The 22,636-nt window shown below is 41.5% G+C and overlaps 1 protein-coding gene across 1 annotated transcript; it reads left to right on the forward strand.

The window, feature by feature from the left end:
* Positions 1-254: 254 nt before the first annotated feature.
* On the forward strand, positions 255-1,512 carry LOC128737707 (uncharacterized). The gene is made up of 2 exons (XM_053832403.1): positions 255-366; positions 430-1,512. The coding sequence occupies exons 1-2, from the start codon at positions 347-349 to the stop codon at positions 1,400-1,402; spliced, it is 993 nt and encodes a 330-aa protein (XP_053688378.1). The 5' UTR covers positions 255-346; the 3' UTR covers positions 1,403-1,512.
* The last annotated feature ends 21,124 nt before the right edge of the window (positions 1,513-22,636 follow it).

Consider the following 22,636-nt stretch of genomic DNA (forward strand, 5'->3'; position numbering starts at 1 on the left):
TAGCTGTACATTTTTATTCGGGTAATTATTCCATTATTAGACCAAAATTAAAAAAAAAAAAGACTAACCAGGACCGCGCTTTTTCTCATTACTGTAATCATCTTCGACCACTCTAGTACGAAATGTACCCTTGCAAAGAAATTCTGCTAATAAATAGAAAGCAGTTCAAATTGCACTTAACCAGCGGCGCTGATAAGGAAGTTGTTTCAATTCGCTCTTCACAAGCTACAGCAAGCATTATTTTTAAACATCTTGAACACTAGCTGATACGATGCCGTTAAATCCAAAACCTACGGTTGCACCTAAACACAAATTAATCAGCAATCAGTAAGGAAGTAGACGCAAAATGATGCTGTTCACAGTTCTGTAAGTCATATAGCACCTTGAATTAACGTTACGATAATTTCATTCAATCAACTTTTTTTTCAGCTTTTCATTGGTGTTGGTTATTTGCCTTACTGACGCTAGGCACTACTATTGCGAAAACAATGTAAAAATCGATAATTTTTGTTTAATAACCAGCGTGAATGAAAACTCGGAATCTACCTGCAGAATGAATTTTCCAAACCATACGACGATCAAGATTCAATTCCCTCAAATTGACAATCTATCCGCCAGGATAGCTTACAGTATGCGTAATGTAGTGAATTTGGATATTTCAAATGGATATGTGAGAACCATTTACGTTAAGCCCGAGCTGGAGTTCCTGCGAGTTACTGGCTGTCGGTTGAACCAGCTATACATCGATGCCAAAGTACCGAATCAGCTTGTTGAACTACATTTATCACAAAATGAACTTTCTGAACTACCAGAACATATAAACCATCTCGAAAATCTGACGATGCTTGATTTATCAAATAATTATATTGAATTCATTGACATGAATCAACTGCATAACTTGAAATTTCTCTCGATCGTCGACATCAGCTACAACCGAATTAAAGTCGTATTCGCCGCAGATACAGTGACGCTCCCAGACCTGGTGTTCCTGAACTTGAAGCACAACAGCATTACCGGATTGCACATCTCCAACTGGGAAACGCCGATTTTAAACGAACTGGATTTATCCTATAATAAGTTGTCGTATGTTGTAAAGTTTCCCCGAAAATTTCCTCGGATGGTAAGTGCAAATTTCGAGGAAAACCCCCTGACTTGTTCCTGGATGCGCGATACGGCCACACAGCTAGAAGCCAACAATGGAACCTTTTCAGCAAGCTTAGCTAGCTGCGTCGAGCCGCACAGGCTGTACGAATCAAGCGAGACCTATAATCTGGAGCTGAAAATGAAGGATTTGTTACGGACAACGATTTCAGAAATTGCAAGCAACATGACAGAAGTTTCGGTGGATATCGATGACAAAATTGATGATATCTTTTGTCGCATTGTTAATGCTGGAAAATAGAGTGTTTTTTTAATTATTATATGTTGAATCCAAAAATCGTTACTGTTTTAAATTAATTTGAAATTGGATTACAATTAATGAGAGTTGAAAATTCATCAATAAAAATGCTATTTTGGTAACATGACTTACAAATGATTTCAACAAAGAAAGAAGGACGATTGACGATTGTACACAAGCATTTTCCATTTTTATTTAATTCCCTCACTAGTTGCTGTCCATATCCAAAACCGTAACATAGCCAAAAATTAATTTTTCCATGAAAACATCGCACAGTACAATGATTGTACCTCGAGAGGAAGTGATTATTGTATATTTTGGTACAAAATAACGAACTTCACACGGTTTGAAGTGATTCTGCAAATACTGCCCTTGCCCCAAGGAAACGACCGAACCGGGCTACATACAAGTGGGAGGATGGTCCGCGCGTTATTTGACTATTAATTAAACACGTAATAATCCCAGGAACCAATAAAAAGCTGTTTCCGATCAGATTTCAATAAGCCGCGTAACGGGAAAAAGCGCACAATTATTCACTCGCCAAACTCCTACGCTGACCGGCGGGAGTTTTATTATCCACTTCAGAATTTTCCCGGATTGACACTGTTCGATCATACTCGAAATGGTGAACGAGGCAGAAAAAACTGAGTGTATATCGAGTGCGAGTGTATTGCATTTTAATTTATTTCCAATTTATCATGCATGAAATATTAAATCTCGTTTTTTTTTTTCAGTTTGAACCGTAAGTGCAGGGAAGCCTATAATTAATGACGTTTGGCCAGTTTGAAGTAACTGATTATCTCCGTTATATGCGGGCCACTGTTGGAGCTCGGCTGTCAATTTGTTTCTGAAGGTAAAACGACAGATGAAGGGCCAGCTCTCAGTACATTGTGCATGTCTGTGTGTATATTTTAAAACCACACAAATGATACAGAGGTTGCAGATTGCGAAAAAATAAAAACTGGTTACAAATACCGATCAACTGCACCATAACCTGCGTCCAGTGCTGGTGGAGATTTATAGGAATCCCTATTCTGTTATCTGCTCGAACATGCAAATATTGTACTGTGGTACAAACATGTAAAAATATTTGCTGGATTAATTGATTTTATGGAATCTGCATAAAATTAATTGAAAAACCACGCGCTGTTTTATTTCGGACGCGGAGCAAATAACTGACTGCCATTTTTGTGGGATGGTAATCCAGCGAACAACAGAAATCGAGATCGCTGAATGGACTATTGTCCCAAGTTTATTGTGTATTCCATAATTTCACATGCTGAAAGTAATGTCATTGCATTTCATTTACGATACAATGCACTTTATGACAAGCGGATTTGGACGCAGCGAGCACCAAAAAGCGGTTACACGTTGGCGGAGTAATTTGATTTGTAAAGTGAAAATAAACATAATGTTTTCCTTATTTGAGTGCATGCGAATTTTGTTCTAATGAGTTATGTTACAATGTTCCTAATTAAGTTCAGCTTGAACTTTTTCGCATAGTAAAATAATATTTCTTGTTGAAATATAAAGCTTGCACGGGTACCTGTGCCAATTAACCTGGAACACGTCCAGAAACGCCACGTTGGGACCAATTTTAAAGGAAAGCCGATATACCGACACAGTCCCCGCAGTCAATCTGCCAATGGGTAGCAAAACTAACGGCCCACAACCAGTTTTCCAAGCCAAGCGAACGAAGCCAGAACCAGAACAGCTGCTCCATCGTTAGGCTTTTTTTTATTGATTGAGCAAAAGAAGAAAAGTCGGGAATGCCAACAGCAAAAAAGTCCTTGGAAGCCGGAAATCTCAGCTTCCTGTTTCTGTAATGGTTGTCTTGTCAGTCAGCCACGAAGGTTACCGCTGCTAGTCGACATGCTGGGAAAGGATTACGGCCGGATTGGTAGAACTTAAAGCATAGACCTCTGGGACAGGAAACTCATCATTGTGCTTGTCATATAAGGGCGAAAGGGGACGATTCTACGTCATCGTCGTCGTTTATGCTTAAAAACACGGAAACAACGCGCTACTTGAAAAATGACACAGATTCTAAAGCTATTCGGAAGGAATGAAATGTACATATTCGAGAGGTTTATGAGTTTTCTATAACCTTGCCCTTTCCTCTTCACGGAAGGCAATAAAGATACAACAAGGAATGTCTTGAGAAAGTTTTGGTTGTTGTTTCCGAAATTGTTGGTGAAAATGAAGATTTTATTGATTGTCATGTTTTGCTGATGTCCGCTGGAAAAGATCGAATTCTCTCCAAACCCCTCTATCTAATGTCTCGTTTGAATCAATTTTATTCCCGTGCCGGTCTTGGCATTTCAAGTTATAGCAACGAATACCGACGGCGTCGAATGAAGAAAGGCAAGCCAAAGAAAGAATGTCATCTCCTGAAGATGAAAAGTGAAAATGCCTTCAAGATCCTTTCGATCCGAGCGCTTTGCTATCTTGTTTCGTGTTTTTCATCATTTTCCTCTGCCCGTGCTCCAAGCACAAGCCGAGAAGCAAAAACCTGTTTCCTGAAATTGCGACAACGTCATTCTGCTGCTGCTGCTTGGCTTTCGACGGAAGGAAATTGCGCTGTGCATCTGGAAGGTCTTGTTGGAATAGGTTTTCCTTTTTTTTCTACTAGGCGCAAAAGGAGAACAAGATGCCTCGAGCCGGTTTTATCCAAAGTGCATGAATCATGCTTTATATCGCCTGAGTTTTTCTCGGCAAGCCTGAAGTGTGAGCAGAGGAAGAGCAAATCCATCATTAAACTAGAAAGGCGGCCGGAACTGCCGGCCGGTCGGATCAAGACGGAAGCGATCTTATGTGGCAGTGAATCTTGCCACAGAAAATCTTTCCCACTCGAAGTTTGAGCCTTGCTGGCCCATCAAAGCGCGACTTGCCACCGGAACTGTGGCTTCTTCGGGGCAAATCAGACAGCCGCTCTAGATTGCTCGAGGCAAATGTTGCACGTCCGCGTCAGGACATGCGGAGGCGTTCGCGGCGACGGTGTCGGAAGAAGCTAAATAATTGAAGCATCATCAAATAAACCTCCAAACAGAGTGAGTCATTATAGATAATTTGTTTGCTATCTCACAGTCGGAGCTTAGCAGGGCTAAGTATTGTCAATGACCAGGGGAGGGAGTGGTTTTAAAAGCGGAAGCTTTTCCAAGCTTGATTTGTTATTCGCACAGCACATGGTAAAAATTTTGCTACAAGCGAAAATAAAGTGAATAATTGAATTCGTAGAATTCTTTACCATTTTTGTTAATCGAATATAAATGGTGGTAATTTATTACGTAATTCGAAGTTGGTGAGACTACTTTATTTTGTAGAAAGAGATAAAAAAGTTTACAGATTTCCACAATGCTTAAACCAACACTGATACTTAACAACACTTGCGTTGTAATCCATAGTGATTTAAGGGTTACGCAATATCGGTCTTGCCCTGGAGATATTATAAACGCTTAAATATCATTACTTTCTTCTACCATCGCGCCCGCTTCGACTCTGGACTCATTGCAAAAAAAATCACAAAATATTGTTTAACGGACCAATTTAAAGAGTTGTCCTGCTTTTTGTGCACCAATTTCAAGTACCTACATAACATAACTTTTTTCCTATTTAGCTTGCTTATAATCAAATAATCAAATAAGTAAAATTATTTCATTCAAACTTTTGGAACAAACATTTTTCCCAACCAACTCACTCCGGGCACAAGCTTTGAGAAGGACATTAAATTGGACGTGAATATGGACATAGACACGAAATTACTTGAAATTAGGATGGATATATTTAATCTTACTCTGTCGTTTTACCTCTTTTCTGTTCCTTTTTTCTCTATTATAGTTCCGTTTTTCCAGTTTTTTCCTTTTTTCTTCTTTCATACACCGCCGTTTACTTGGTTTTAGCTCTCACTTTCCTTTTTTGCTTTTCGTTTTTCTTCTTTTCTTCATTTTTATCTTTTATTGTTCTTCTTTATATCCTATTACATTTTTTTTAAATTATTAGTCCTGTTTTCCCTCTTGCTTTTCACTACTTTTTTGTAATAGAAAAGAAAGACGTTTTCCGTCTTTTCTCTTCCCTTTTACCGTTTCTCCAGTTTTTAACACTTTCAAACTCTCTTTTTTCTTGTTTTTCGTCTTCCTCAGTTCCGGTTTTTCTCTTTTAGATGTTCCGTTTTCTCTTCTTTTATGTCTCAATTATTCTGGTTTCTGGCCCTATTTGCCTTTAGCTTTCTGGTTTTTCATGTTCTGTTTTACGTCTTTTTCGCTCCAGTTTTACCTTTTTCTGTGGTCCGTTTTTGATGCTTTTCTTTTCTTCTATTTCTGTCCCCTTTTTCCATCCCTTTTCCATTTTGTCCAATCTTTTCCTCGTATATCCCGTTTGACCTTTTATTAGTTTTCCTCGTTTCCTCTATCGGTTTTCTTACCTTTCCCTCTCACTATTCCCTTTTGATTTGTCTTGTTTTCTGTTTCGTTTTCCTTTTCTTGTCCCGTTTTCACTGTTTTTCTTCCCCATTTTCTCATTTTTAGTCATGTTTTTTTCATTTCTGTTCCATTATCTACCTATTTGTCTCGTTTCCCTATTTTTCTTTCTCGTTTGTCTTTTTAACTACTCGCTGTTTTCTATTTTTCTTTATGTCCTATTCCGTTTTACGCTCTTTTCAGCCCTTATTTTCCCCTTGTTTCTCCTTTTTCTGCTCCATTTTTCGTCTTTTTCTTCCATGTTCAGCTCCGTTTTTCAGCTTTTTTCGTTTCGTTTATTGTGTGCTGTTTCGTTAACTCCATTTCTATTTTTTTTTTCGTCTGTTCAGTTCTTTTTCTTACTATGTCCCACTTTTTCTCTTATTTGGTCACGGTCTGTTTTTCGTTTTATCACACACAACACAAGCCCTTTTCCTTTTGTTTTCCTCTTTTAAGAGTGAAGTGAAGTTCCCTTATATCAGGATATTACTATACGTGATTTCAATGTGCACCGGGTAATAATGGGTTAATAACCGCTTATAAACTAATTGTATCTTTGGTGCCTTCTCGATATGCTCATATATCGTTTTGAAAATCACGTTTCATATTTGCTTATTATATTGCATTATACTATTCCATTGAATACATTCCCATCTAATTTCAGCGCATTGAACTTTTGTATGCGTGCCATTTCATCATCCCTCAAATGTCTAAACTAGTCAACAATTTGAAAGCATAAAGCCATAGCTTCGCTAATAAACAATATTCAAACTATTATTACCCTTGAACTAACAAAAATGCCATTCATAACGAATAAAGCTTCGTCTGGAATTTACCTCACATTCCTGAAGGCAGCTCAAAACGGGACTGTATGTATGCGTGCGGCACACCGCAGTCGAAGCAGGGCGCCGCCCCGTACGTTGAGGGCAAGCCAACTTTTTTTTTTATTTTATGCAAAAATTCTCACGTACCGCCTTCTAGTCGATCGTTCGTCGCTTCGTACTAACAGGCTACCGTAGCAAGTGTATGCTTTCCACAATCAATATTTGCCTCATTTGAATAATAACAATTTATTTCACTATAAAAAGGTTAGCCCGGAATTTGTTCCCCATTGACACTGGCAGTGGAGCCGATGGCGGCGGTGGCGTAAAATCGAATAAAATAATCTCGAATGAGAGCGCTCCGAGAAGGGGAGTCACTAGGAGACACTATAAAATGGAAACGTGCGGAACTTTTTAAAATATTACCTCTTCCATCCGGGTACGGTCGTACGCTTGGGTTGTGCAATATGAACGGAAAGTGAAATTCCCAATGCTAATCCGCTGAGTGGCTTCTAGTGTGCCCTTTCCAATCTGGTCTCGACCGCCATTATCAGCACCTCCGGCATCAATTCCGACATTAACCGATCGGAGCAAAACGAAACATCTCAATCAGGTGCTATTAGGCGTCATATCGAAAGGCAATTTGTCCCAATAATCGCTATCTATTTTATGGTTCGGTAAATTTCTTCTCCGGCTTTACGTTTGTAGCGGCAAACGCTGACTACACTATAGGTGTCAGCTTAACGACAGGATTTTGACCGCACTCCATGCGCCATCAGCTCGAGGCAGTGACAACCGCCGACGATGAGCCGACAGTTGTGATCGAATGCACAGAAGCACTCACACGCAATCCGCCAACCGCAGGCTGCGTCGATTGAGCCTTTCACCGATTGATTGGTCAGCCAAAAAGCCGAAATGTATTAAGAGATAATATTTCTATGCTAATTTTATTAATGCCTTATTAACCTATATCTATTTCCCCCGTTCCGAACATTTCGTAGCTCTAGGCCAGCAGGCAACGTGCTGATATGCGAGAGGCGGTCCAGGGCGGGATCTCGATTGACTGCGGAGATTTGCGCTGTTGAGATGTGGCAATCAATAGCAGATAAACGCTTCAATTCCATCTAAAAGGTTGACCGAAATGCCAAACTGATGAACGTGTGGGGTGGTTCGCCGCTCCGTTTGAGGTGCCGCGCCGATTGTCGAGCTTCACTGGGAAGCCACTGCTGATGGAGCCGGTAATACGCTTTAAGCGACAAGGGTTTTAGGTGGGATTTTCGTTCCTAGGCCGACTAGTGGATTTTCGACAGGTGCGGATATAGTGTATTGAGGGAAAACAAAGACGATAATAGTTTATGGGGAAAAGCCGCAGAAAGCCTGCTTAATTGCATTGCTTGAAAGACGTAACAGAAGTTTCCAAACCACGAGAAAAATCTCTTGATATTTGGTAATATTATACAAACCAATCCATTTGACAGCGATGAAACATCTCCGTTCGGACTGTTTCGGACTGCTGACGCTAATGAATTTTCACTATATAAATAGGTGAAAATTCTCTCCATCACAACAAATCCAGTCTATTCGGGCGACAACAAGATGCAAGCAAACGAAACGACTAAACTGCCAGATATAGCATGCGAACACTGTAAATCCCACATCCTTAGCAAACGGACATTGTTCGCCGGTAACGTTTAGCACTTCGAGGTCGATTGGAATTCGTATCGTGTTCTCACGAAACGATCCATCATGGCAGTCTTTACGACCTGATCCGTCTCTGCCTTCTTAGTTCGCGGATCAGAAGGGACCTTTTCGAAGCTGGCTCCACCCGTTTTGCTTCCATGAGAAAATAAAATTGGATATAAATAATTCATCCTTAGAAAGACCAGGACTCGTTTGAGTTTTGGGGCGAATCATTTCGGGTTAACTAAGTCCAACGTAATGAAACTGGGTATAAAAATGAAACCCACCGACGCTATACGTGGTAGATCCAAGCGATGAGATAGACGTTAATGTTAGAGAAGCCGAAATTTTATGATAAACAAGCTACACTTCGGACATCTTTTCTTCGTTAAAACAAATTACAATTGCGGGAGAAGAACCATACCGTTGGGTAACTACTTAAACAAGCCATTACCTCGTTCAGCGAAACAGCAGCTGAAAATATCAAAGCCAGCAAAAATGCTTTTAGCAAAAGTTCTTCGTGAATGCATTGGAGCAAGTTCTTCATCAAATTATGAAATTGTTTACGAATTTATACTACGATACTAAGTAATTCATCCAGTGACTAACTTCTCCACCATTCTCGAAGGAAACAATTTCCACTCTGGCACACCGTTAAAATATCTTCTTCTATTTCAGTTCAACCGCTCTTTAACAGAGTAGCTCAAGCATCCAACGTCTGACTGTTGACAAGAATTATCATTTCAGTGCACCTCTGCAGCTACTACTGCCTGCCTGCACTAAACTGCATTCTGTTTCGTGCAGTTTTCCATTCGAACCAATTCCGTTGGCAATGTCGAAGGAGTGCTAAAGAAACGATTGTAATTAAAATGATGTTGAAGCATATTTCACGTTCACCTGGTTCAGCGAGCAGCAGTGTGCTGCTGACCATCTGGTTATTAGCGGAGGATGCTTTAAAAGCTGTCAAGCTTCAAGTTTTATTCGACGACTACGAGACACGTTCGGGCGATGTTGTTCGCTCTTTCCTGCTACGGAACGAATAAATGAGAATAGTTGCACGTGTGGGTGGGACCGGAACCGCAGAAACCTATTTACAACTGGGGTGTGTTCTATGTTTTCGCTATTCCAGGTGCCAGGCTGCATAACAACGTGCACCCCTGCGGAGAGGGCGAAACAGGTTGTTACCCCTACGAGGGGTAACACGATGGTACTTCGCTGCAAATGTTGGCGGGTGCTGTTTATCATCCCCCTAATCAATGATTTAGATTCGAATATTAAATTAAATTATTAATTTATACTGAAGCAATCGTTATTGAGGTGAGCTCTGCTCAGTTCATCCAGACGAACCGAAGAGGGCATGTAACACCTACAAGTTGGACAGTTTTCATGCTAAACAGTTATTGTAGTTGGTACTAATTAGTTGATCGAATGTTTGATGATCTGTAGGTAAGTAATAATATAAAAACAAGGAAGTAATTTTCTCAGATTCTTTGTAAACAATTTCAAACGCTTTGGTTGCAAACAAGCTCTACGGCTTAATAAAATGCTTCGAAAGTTGTGTACCAGAAAATTATTTAACCAATATCAATAGGGATAAATAATAGGGACATCAAGATTTGGGAAACGGAACGACTACCGAGTGACAAGACGGGGCGATAAGCTGAATTGTGAGAATTACCGAGTGAACACTATCTTGAATGCCACCTCTTCCATCTTCCATCGACTATCGCACATAGCCAGCAGATTTGAGGGAAGTTATCAGGCCGCCTTCTGGAAGGATCGGCCTACAACGGCCTAAATCTTCACCCTGCGGCAGGTCCTCCAGAAGTGCCGCGACTTCCGATTCCCTACACATCACCTGTTCATTGATTTCAAAGCCGCATATGATAGTGTAAACCGACAAGAGCTATGGAAAATTCTATCATGAGCTTATCATGGTTTCGATGGATGGGATCCAGTGCTGTGTGAGAAATCCGGATGAATTGTCGGACCCATTCGAATTTCACAGGGGACTTCGACAAGGAGGTGGTCTTTCCTGTCTGCTATTCAACATTGCGCTTGAAAATATTATAAGACGAGCGGCGATCGAAATGCGGGGTTTCAATAATTCCAGTCAATTTATCTGCTTTGCTGACAACGTGGATGTTATCGGCTGAACATGTCAGGCTATGTAATGTCAGTATATCAGACTAAAACGCGAAGCAGAGAGATTGGATTTAAGATATGTATATATCTAAGACGAAGTATACGCTGGCGGACGGGACCGAGCGCGACAGGGCACGCTTGGACAGTACCGTGGTAATCGACGGGGATGAGCTTGAGGTAGTCGACCAGTTCGCATATCTTGGCTCACTGGCAACAGAGGACAACAATACCAGCCGTAAGATTAAAAAGTGTGTTATCAGCAGAAGTCGGGCCTACTACGGACTCCACAAATACTTGAGATCGAACAATCTGGGTCCCCGTAGCAAAGTGCACACTGTACAAAACGCTAATTAGACCGGTTGTCCTCTACGGGCATGAAACGCGGTCACTGCTAGGAGACGGCCTACACGCACTCGAAGTTTTCGAACGGCGGGTACTAGGAACCATCTTTGGCGACGTGCAAGAGAACGGTGTATGGAGGCGAAGAATGAACCACGAGCTCGCGCGTCTCTATGGCGAACCAAGTATTCAGAAAGTGGTTAAAGCTGAACGGATACGTTGGACCGGACATTTTGCTAGAATGCCGGAAAACTATCCTTCACCTCGAAACCGGTTTTCACAGCGAGCGAGTTGGCAAGACCAGGTGGAGCGAGATCTGGCGCGCACTGGGTGTCCGCGGAACTTGAGACTAGCTGCCAAGTACCGAAATAGATGGAGAGATTATGCGACGCAGGCCTTGTCATAATACGTAAAGTCAACTAAGACTGAGCAACGGCACTTCACTGGCTGGTTTTAAGGATTTGGGAAGAAGAGAAACTACCGGAGGAGTGGATGGAAGGCGTAGTCTGTCCCATCTACAAAAAGGGCGACCGGCTAGACTGCTGTAACTACCGCGGCATTACGTCAACGCCGCCTACAAGGTGCTCTCCCAGATTTTGTTGCGTCGTCTATCCTAAATAGCAAGAAAATTCGTAGGGCAGTATCAGGCGGGCTTTATAGGGGTCCGTGCTACTACGGATCAAATTTTTACTCTCCGACAAATCCTTCAGAAATATCGAGAGTACAACTTGCCCACGCATCATATTTTCGTGGATTTCAGAGCAGCATACGATACCGTTGAACGCGAACAGCTATGGCAGATAATGGCCGAGTACGGTTTTTCGGACAAACTCACGCGGCTTATCGAAGTTACTCTGGAACAAGTGATGTGCCACGTGCGCGTTACGGGGACACTCTCAAGTCCTTTCGAATCTCGCAGAGGGTTACGGACTGTCCTGTATGTTATTCAATATCGCTATTGAAGGTGTGATCCGGCGAGCGGACATTGAAATGAGAGGAACGATTTTCAGCAAGAGTAGCCAACTCCTAGCCTTTGCAGACGACCTCGACATCATTACTAGAAACCGTGGGACGGCGGAGGTAATCTATGCCAGACTAAAAACGGAGGCTACGAAGATAGGGTTACAAATTAATGCATTGAAAACCAAATATATGGTAGGAAGAGGACCCCGAGAAAATAACGTTTGCCTCCCACGGACAGTGACTATTGACGGCGATGAACTGGAAGCGGTTGATGAGTTCGTATATTTGGGATCTCTGGTCACCGCCGACAATAATACGAGTAAGGAGATCCAACGATGCATTCAAGCTGGAAATCGAGCATACTTTTCCCTTCGCAAGACGTTTCGATCAAGGAGCATACGCCACCGCACAAAGCTGACGATGTGCAAAACGCTAATCAGACCGGCAGTCCTCTACGGACTTGAGACATCAATAACTTTACTTACGGAAGACATTCGCGCACTTGCTGTTTTTGAACGAAAGGTGTTGCGGACTATTTTTGGCGGAGTACAAACGGAAAGCGGAGAGTAGCGGAGACGTAGAAATCACGAGCTACAGGCTCTGCTTGGAGAGATTCCCATTGTACACCTGGCGAAAGTTGGGAGACTATGGTGGGCCGGCCACGTTGCAAAGATACCGGACGACTGTGCAGTGAAATCCGTTCTCTTCGAGAACCCCACAGGCACCAGGAGTAAGAGGTCCAACGTCCTAGATGATTCGAATAGTTGAAGCCGACTTCCGTGTGTTGAGACATTCAACGAATTGGTGACGAGTACCCCAGGATCGAGTACAGTGTGAGAAATTTTTGAAATGGTAAGAGCCACCTCGGCTCTATGATGGTAAAAGTAAGTAAGACGGAACTTTTAAAAGCGAAGAGCGAATGGCTGACAATATCTTACTTACTTACTCAGGTGGCTAGCCGTCCTAAACCAAAAAGCCTGTTGAACAAAGTTTCTCCATGTAACTCGGTTGAAGGCTACCGAGTACTCTCCGCCAGATCTCACTTAACCTGGTCAAACCACCTTGCTCGTTGCGCTCCTGGTCGTCTTGTTCCTACCGGAACACCATCTTTGAAGGGTAGTTGTCCGACATTCTTGCAACATGCCCTGCCCATCGTATCCGTCTAGCTTTAACCACCTTCTGGACACTGGGTTCGCCATAAAGCTGTGCGAGTTCATGGTTCATCCTCCGCCTCCATACTCCGTTCTCCTATACACCGCCGAAGATCGTTCTTAGCACTCGTCGTTCGAAAACTCCGAGCACTCGCAGGTCCTCCTCGAGCATTGTCCATGTTTCATGCCCATAGAGAACAACCGGTCTAATAAGCGTACAGGGTGCACTTTGTACGGGGACTTAGTCTGCTCGACCGTTCATAAGGAGCTCTCCCGTATCCTGTGCTGTAGATTAAAACCGTTAGCAGAGCCTTTCGTCGGCAAGGACCAAGCTTGTTATTCCAAGAGATGCTCCATGGCAGATTAATTATTTAACTTGTGTCAGTTACACAAGATAACATATTTCGGAAGTATAACTTACAAACCCATTGTGTTTGTGGACTTCAAGGCGGCGTACGCTTACAGGGTATGAAACGGGGAAGGCAAATGAGGAGCGTCCAATATAGCTCTAGCTATCTCAAGCCCCTACCTAGCGCCTCCACGTGGCCATACCCGGTAATGCTCTATTGAGTAGCCAAGCTAGGAGGTGCGATACTGTGTGGTTCCCGGCTGCCTGATCTCATAATCGAGGTTTTGGGCAGACGGTGGAGCCACACGATCTGGTAAGCATAATATAAGTTATTTTAATTATTTTTTTCGTTTTAGCTTATGAAGCATTTACTGCTTTATAGTGAAAACTTTGGCCAATACGAGTGTTAATACTGCACATGGATATTGGATACCAGAAGAAAAATTAAATTAATTATTAGAAGCATTTATGGAAACTAAAAGGACGCAACTCTATTCCATTCGAAGGACTGCTGGTGAGATTGTTCTATTTTTACCCATATATACCACAAGAAAAAGTGATACCACATTTCATAAATAAACTACAATCGGGAAGAGGGAGGGACCAGCACTTGTTTGAAGCGGTGGGCCTAGGGAGAGTGAAACAGTCAACTTTCTAGGGTTAATCTTGGCCCGATTAACAACACATCGTGGATAATGAGCGGGCTCTTCTCCCCACCTACTGGAGTCATTCTGCATTAAGACGGTTTATTCAACGATTGACTCAGGTGACTTAGCCCTTGGAAGGAGATTCTCTAAATCCCTGGTACGTGTAAGTGATGTTGCTTATCGACCAATTCCCTTTTGGCCCTTCATACAAGAGTTGGGAAGCATGACCAATCGTTGAATATGTTCAACTCTTTTTGACATGATAGGCTCATTGCTATGAACGGATGTTCTGCTAAGGCAGGTGGTAGTACCATATATTCATTCAAGGCGGCGTACGCTTACATCAAACGAAATTAGCTGCTGCATATAATGATAGTACATGGTTTTCCGACGAATTTAGTTAATCTGTTCATTCGTACAATGTCGGTCAAAATGATGTGTTAGAATCGCGGTAGAGGCCTTAGCTATTATCGTGACGTTGATGAACTGAAGCAAGCGTACATGTGCTCGCTAACTTGCTATTCCATATTGCCTTGGAAGTGCGACCAGTTAACGTCGAGGTACGATGCTGGTCTAATAGCATAGCATAGCATAGCATAGACAACCGTACACATCATGGGTGGCTGATATGATGTACCCGTAAGTACACCATACACCTAGCCATGTCCTTACGATTGTAGAAATGGGTACGTTAGTTGACCACCTACTTTAAGAGGATGCGCAAAAACTCACGCAATCTTCATAGGTGTTCTTGTACACCTATGTAATATACGATGTGAATAAAATATTTAAAATAAAATGAAATGGAGCATATATGGGAAAAATAGAACAATCTCACCATCAATCCTTCGAATGAAAAATAATTGCGTCAGTTTCCATCATTCCAATATCCAATAATTAATTTAATTTTTCCTTACGATATCCATGTGCATTATTTAAGCTTGTTACGGTTCGAGTCTTACTTGTACAATAGGTGCTTGATGAGCTAAAACGAAACAAATAATTAAAATCACACATTATACTTACCTGCTACCAACGCCGTGTGGTTCAGCCGTCTGCATCTGGGAACCACGCTGCATCGCACCTCCTAGCTTAGCTACTCAATTGAGTATTACCGGGTATGGCCACGTGGAGGCGCTAGGTAGGAGCTTGGGCTGGCAAAAGCTATGTTGGTCGCTTTCTCGTTTGCCTTCCTCATTTCATACCCGTCGAGGTACGATGCTGGTCTAATGTCGAATTTGTTTATTCAATCCGGATTGGAACTGGATGAACTTTTTGTGTTCATTTGCTCCTATCTGACAGATAAAATTCATCCAGTTTCAACCCGGATTGAATAAACCAATTCGACATAACAGTCATTCGTTGTATGTTCGAAAGCTCGGAGGTGGTGCTGCTAGAGTAAGGTAAAATCGTTTCACTAGGCCCATAATTGTCATGTGCTCTATTAACTGACTACGAAATTTTGTCGATATTCAAGAGCCAAATCTTAAAGAAATTTATAACATTTTGGACTGCAGTCCTTCAAATTTCCACACGAATGAAGCTCACAAGTCGTAACCAGAATACGCATATCTGTAAAGGTCGCATCAAATATAATAGAATAATAGGATTTTTTTTCAATTTTTTCTCGTTTATTTAACCAAACCTATTTCCAGCATAGAACCAGAAGAAGGCCATAAACTTCGAAGCATAACTCGCACCCGGTGAATGTGCGCTGTCGTGGATTATGTCCATCTTATGATACGCAGCGTTATGTCCACCTTATGATACATATTTTAAAATTCTATTCTCTATTATTAAAAAATCTTCTAGCAACGTAATTGGTCGAAAGATCCAACTTCAAATTCATTCATAATATTTATTTTTAAAATGTAAATCAAATTTGCAGTTATTGTTAATGTTTATAAAAAGATAAAGACGCCATCGACTTCAATGATTTTTTATCCTCGTATTGCAGACATTAATATATCACCGCTTCACGACGCTCACGATTTGGTCATCCCCTCGGGCGCAATCGTTCTCCATTACTGCGCTCACACACAAATCAAACAATCAAACCAACTACAACCACAACGCCCGATTGTGTTCGAAAATTATGCCCCCACCATTGTGACGGTGTGGGTGTCTGTGCGTGTGCTGCTGACCCCGAATCAGTCAAAAACTGGCGGTTGCGTCGGTGCGTATCCGCGCGCCCTCCGTCGAAGGGGTGCGCGCTTGCATGTAAACTTGTTGTGGGTCATAAATTTGGATAATTTGTTATTTGTTTTAGAACCGATGGCGGCGCTACAACTCGAGTCCAGGGTGCTTGAGTTTATTCGCAGGTGAACTAAACTGAGGGTATAACCGGTAAGCTATTTGCATTAGAGGCCGGTATTTTGTTTGCCGTTAGCGTGCAGGGTAGGGCCGAAGTGTGGTGTTGGTTTCGAAATAGCTTTCAACAAACTATTTCGGGCGAGTGGCATTTTTACGACCGTTCGCGGTTGCACGATGCGACCGGACTGCGAACCGACTGCCGACTTCCTCTGTGTGCGTGCCTAGGTGCTGCGAAACGGAACAAACCGCTACAAGTGGATGATTTTCACTGAGACACTTTGGACGAGCATAACGAGCCGCGAGGGAGTTAATGAGAAATTCTAATAACCGGCACCCAGCCGAACCGGATGTGGCAAATTAGAGTTTGTTCGGGTTCGCTGAATAAGTTGCGCGGTGCGCTATATGGACGATTGGTGGAACTAGCTGGAGGTCGTAGACCTAGCGCGGCGAGTCTTCCTGCGACGATCGGATGTGTCAATCTTTCTGCACGGTAAGACACATTTTGGATAGCTCTACTGTGCCTACTGCATAAGCTACCGCGAAACATAGGCCATTTGCAGCAGTTCAGGACTCTGTCGGATAACATTTGCCAGTAGCATACCAACTTTTCTTTTAATTAAATTTAATTCTACTGCACATCGCACTCGTATAATACTGATGAATTGCTTTGCCGTAGTGACAACGTCCCACTTTTAGTATAGAGTGAAGCCTCTGAACTAGTTGAAAGTCCGTAACTATCACGTAAATCCAGAGTCGGACACGAAATGCGTCGAGCTTGCAGTCATTTCTCTCGGTTTCAGTAGGCAATTTTGCCACGATGGTACGTTAGCTTCGAACTACATTCAATCGTGCGCAGTGTGGCACTTTATTGCATTTTTATTGCCGGCAACAAATTTCGTAATATCTCTTACTTCCGACTAAACGAAGCACCACAATGACCGAGGTTGACTGTCAACCCATCGCCTTCGCCACAAAACACAAATCTGTGATTCGGTCGAGATTCTATGGTTCCAACGGCAAAGCTTTCAGTGAATTTTAATTAAATTTGAGAGATATTACTCTCATTCTGGCAGCCGGCATCGCAATCCGAAAACCGGCCAACTCAAATCAGGGCTTCGTTTTTTCGACTATCCGAATCGTGCGTGCGGCCGGACCTGAACAATTTCGCACTAAACCGCAAGCTGCCGCAATCCAGCCCGTTGGCTTTTGTGCGGACTCTTACTATGTGAAGCTAACCCGGGCACCAGATGGCACCATAATGGAAAGAAAGGAGGCTACTTTTGCAGTTGTTAGGCTAGCATAAGCACAGCATGTAAGATTAAATTCACGCAACACAAGCCTGCAGTCAGGACTCCGGTTTGCCAACAGAAATGCGGTATGTTTTTTGTTTAGGCCGCTTGTGACCTTAATGACGGATAATAAGACTGAACTTTTTTAATTCGACGTTATGTTCTGTTAATTAACTTTTTCAAATTTTTGTTCGTAAAACAAAGATACTGTATTATAATCGTGCGACATTATATCTTCTGAATATTAGCCTCACCAGATATTACTTAAAACGAATTTTAGTGTCAAACTAGATTAAATAATGAAAATCAAAGTCCGATTGTGTTTAAACGGAGCCAAAAAGATTGGCAAATCGTTTCCTGTGAATGTCCTACAATCTGATATTAAACCCCAAGCCGTGCCTGAGTTCAAAGAATGTTTTTCAGAGTTAAAGCCTTTCAATTCGCGTTTCCAAATTTCCGTTACACAGCTAAATTCCATCCAAACAGGCACACTCGCTGTCTGCTGCTGCCATCAATCTTTCCGAAAAAGTAATTCCTTTCCTGCCCTCTCTGTCGACGACTTTCCGGTTTATTGAAATCGAACCCAGGCACCATAATCATCCTTTCACTTATCCTCCGTTTTGCAGCCAAATTGCATTTTACTGGCAGCTCAGTAACAGCGGCAGCAGCAACAGCAGCAGCAACAGCACCAGCAGCAGTGGCGGCTTCTACAAGTCAACCAGTTGTTCGGAGATAGGTTTCACGCTTTCCGCCCTGAAGAAAAACAGCGAAAATTTGCAGTTTGCAGTCGAGGTCTGGAAGTAGAGAAAAAATCGTGAGATCGTTAAAAAGCGACGAATTTGCCGCCGGCCGTTCCATATGCACACACGGACACACTCGCACATATATTTTTTCACACAATTTTGTGTTATCTTGCACCGTTTTGCGCCGCGTTGAAGTTTAAATATCGTCGGCACTGGACTGAAGCGTACATGTTGCACAGAGCGAAATGAACGGTAGATCTGTTTGCCATCGCCATGGTCCTGCCAGGCATACGAAAATTCGTGCACCGGAATAACGACGTGGAGCAACAAGAGTCACGATCACCTGCTCAGCGTCCAACAGGACCTACCGGCAGCCGTGCCCGAAATTGCAAGCAAACCGAAATGGACGAGGCTGTTTGTATTACTCTATCACGATGGGCGGAAAGAGCGGAATATGTATTGAAACAAAAATTTTGACTCGCATATTCCTGGAAAGCCAGTGCGCTCAAAACTGTTCCAGCCCACAGCCCAGCTAGAGCTGATTGCAGAGCAATTTTTAATGATCATTTTCTGGTGTGGCACAATCATGAAGAGAATAACACTCCGAACCATTCACCATACAGTTTAGCCGGAATCATAGCCCTAGATAAGCTTCGTTATGTGTGGTAGAGCGGAAAGCTCATCATCTTCGTCGACTTTCACAATGGAGCACCGAACCGCCGGTGGCTCCGAGGAAAAGCATTTCCACTGCGTTCTAAAAGCAGAAACAAAACAAAAAAAATCCTGGCACATTCCTATCACCTCAGCTACGGTCAGGGACTAGGCGAAATTGTTTGCCTCCTCCGGCGCAAGAGTGCTTCAGCGTGAGTTCCGATTGTTGGCACCGCACAGGCTAGGTATATTCGAGTCCACCTACCTGTGAGCATGTTTCGGAATAAGGCCTGAAAAATACAAAGCTTGCAAAAAATGCGATTTCATAACCTCTATCGCACCTGCTGGTGGCACCTCGAATGTCATCTCCGAGCTCCGGTGGTGGTTCAGATTAAACGAACGAGCATTTCGGTGCAAAATATGTCGTCGTCAGGAGAAATTTCCAACGCTTAGTCCCAAATTGGGCGAGCGCTTTCTACTGCAGCCGTTGGGGAGCGAGACTTGCTGGATTATGATTAGATTTGGTTGGAGGTTGAAATTGACCAAATTATAGAACTTCAACAGCTGCCCGAAGGCTTCCGGCCCGTGCCGTGGTGCGGTGCCGTGGTGGCCGAGTGGATTGTTGCTTCGTATGGCTTTTATTTTCTGATTTGCTTGTTATCGGATTGGGGAACAAGGGAAGGAATTTCTTCGTGGTTGCAAAAATATATAACAGCAAGCTATTCTCTGTTGCGAGTTCGATGCTGCAATGATTGTATTCATGATGCCCGGCGAGGGGATCCTTACAGCTTCATGTATTATTGGTTTGAACCAATGGGATGGGAACCAATCCAATCTTCAATCAATAGCCAATTGGTTAGAAATTGCACATCATTTTGATTCAAATTTAAAATCTATCATAATAAAAATTTTAAAGCTGCTGGAAACGCTTACATTTTTTAAGATTTTTGAACTAATTCGTCAAGTATATCATCATTCGGTACATTAACCAAACCATAATCCCAAACGCTACATTGAAAGCCATGCTCTCAGACACAAACCTTTCCACTGTGACCCATAACCATAGACGCTAATGTGTGCATGTCCAAGTAACAATAAGGATTTTATAACATACTTAAATAACACGATGACCAAAATTGGTCACACAACTACAATAAGAGTACAATAAAACTCCCCCAGTTAGCTTCGAGGTATGATGCTGGTCTAACAACCAGGTCGTCGTCCGAATCTCGGTTAGGTGATGCTTGCTAGATAGAGTCAGCAGGTTCGTTACACTGACCCCGTAATTTTCCTGTACTCTAACAGCCGGCTGCGAAGTCTGTCGATAAAGAAGAGTAATTTCTAATGACGGTTTAAGCCCACGACTTTGCTTTACATTAAAACTCACATTGTTATTTAGTTAACAGGTACATAAGATAGTCTGTGAGATTGATTACCTTTGCTTGTGGTCCAAAATAATGACATTACATAGTGAGCTTTTCAAAATAGTTTTCATAATAGCAGGAATACATCTATCTGGTCAGGGTGTTACCATATTAATAGCACCATAGCACAGTGGTCCAAACGGGTGAAAAGTGGAACTTTTTTCCTAGTGTCTTTTGTTTCATTTTATCATTTATGGTCTTCAGCACTGTTGTTCGTATGAATATCCCCCTTAATTTAAAATGGTCAAAAGTTAGTCATTGCTTACTATAATGAAAATAAAAATAATAACTTTTTTGTGTTAAAAAATATAGACATAGTTTCTTCGGCAAAGTTGTAAATAATGTAAAAACAAGCAACTTTGCTGAAAAAATAAAATTTCTATCTTTATCGAGTGCTGAACTATAGGGCATATTCTTTTAAAATTCTTTAAAAATTAGTTTTTCATTCTTAGCTTTTGTTAGTTGCGTTTTACAGGAACACATTTTTCTAGGAAATTATCGAAGCGCTCAAAACACACGTGTTTGCGGAAGACCGTAAATCTCTGGGACTTTTACTTTCTAAGTTATCATATATTCAAGCTTTAAATTTCCATAGTTTTACGAGCCTATGGGGTGAAATGGGGCAAGCAGATTTATGAAATCAATACTTCATCTTGTAGTTTAAATCGAGTACATAAACTTGTATGGGTTCCGCTTGTCCCCAACCACCCAAATTAGAGAAAGGCAAGCATACGTTTTATATGTTTCGCGTTCCATATAGGCTCGATACACGTCCATTCCTTTGTATGATGATTGTTGATTTCAGATAATCGCCGCCACCACAATGTTTGTTCGATTTAATCGACGTTTTTCGGCGAAATAAGTATGAAGATTTAAATTACCAGTTAGTCCGGACGTTTCGAGCTACTACTGGTCTTCGTTCATCATCTGCGGACACTAAAACACTATATTAGGCACATTTACAACATAAAACATATTACAAATTCTTAACTTACACTTTTTCGTCCATTAGGTTCTACTTCGTTTATCTTTCTCTTTGCTATGTCTTACTTTCTATTTCTCTTTCCCCCAAGTTTTTTGATTACAGGGTCATATGCAGCTTTGAATGTTGCGGAATCTACTTGTCTATTCACAACATTGTTCTCACCTTTAATTTTAATGTAAAATGTTTCCGCTATTAGTCTAGTGTTATGTTTAGTTATTTTCTCTATGATTTTGGCTTCGTCAAATTTAAAAACATGACCTGTTTTAATGGTGTGTTGGGTTAAACCTATACCACCAACTGTTTTTGCTTTGATGCTATATTTATGTTGTTCCATTCGTTTATGTAAAAATTGGCTTGTTTCTCCTACGTACGACTTTTGACACTGACCACAATTTACTTCATAAACGACGTTTGTGTTTTTATCTCTTATAATTTTGTCTTCGGTTTTTGTAAATAATACGTTTTTTACTTTGTCGGTTGGTCTGTAAGCAACATTAATCTTAAATTGTCTTAAATATCTTTTGTATGAGTAGATAGATACATGGTTTTTTCGGCAAAGTTATAGAAAATATAAAGGCAAACAACTTTGCTAAAGAAATGACATTTCTATCGCAATTGAGTGTAGAGCTATAAAGCATTTTCTACGGAAATTCTTTTTAAAATTAGTTTTCCATTCTTAGCACATGTTGGTTGCATTTTACAAGAATATATAGTTCTAGGCGATTATTGAAGGTCTCAAAATAGACGTTTTTGCAGAAGATTGCAAATCTCTAGGACCTTTCTTTACAACGTTATCGCCTTTGGCTCGCGAAGTTAAGGAAAAATGAAGCATAAATAAGCGATAACTTTGTGAGAAAAGGTCCTAGAGATTTGCAATCTTCTACAAAAACATGTGTTTTGAGTCCTTCAATAAGCGCCCAGAACCATATGCTCCTTTAACCCTTTATAAGGCCGAGGCAATTAAATTGCCACCAACGAAAAATATTTGTTTTGCGTCTATAATGACATCAATATAATTATAGAAGCAAAATAAAAAATTTTTATTGGTGGCAATATAGTTTCCACTGCCTAATAAAGGGTTAAATTTCAATCAATATACGCTACGAATGAAAAACTTATTTTTAAAGAAGTTCCAAAGAAAATGCTCTATAGCTCTGCACTCGATAAAAATAGAAATGTCACTTTTTTAGCAAAGTTGTTTGCTTTTGTATTTTCTACAACTTTGCCGAAGAAGCCATGTTTCTATCTATTAACACAATAAATGGACGTGTATCGAGCCTTTA

The sequence above is a fragment of the Sabethes cyaneus genome, chromosome 2, assembly GCF_943734655.1.
Source record: "Sabethes cyaneus chromosome 2, idSabCyanKW18_F2, whole genome shotgun sequence".
NCBI lineage: Eukaryota > Metazoa > Arthropoda > Insecta > Diptera > Culicidae > Sabethes > Sabethes cyaneus.

Excerpts from the sequence above, each read along its gene's own strand:
- LOC128737707 (XM_053832403.1), top strand. The coding sequence starts at position 347 with ATGATGCTGTTCACAGTTCT. Across the intron at positions 367-429 it reads ATGATGCTGTTCACAGTTCT|CTTTTCATTGGTGTTGGTTA; the intron begins GTAAGTCATATA and ends CTTTTTTTTCAG.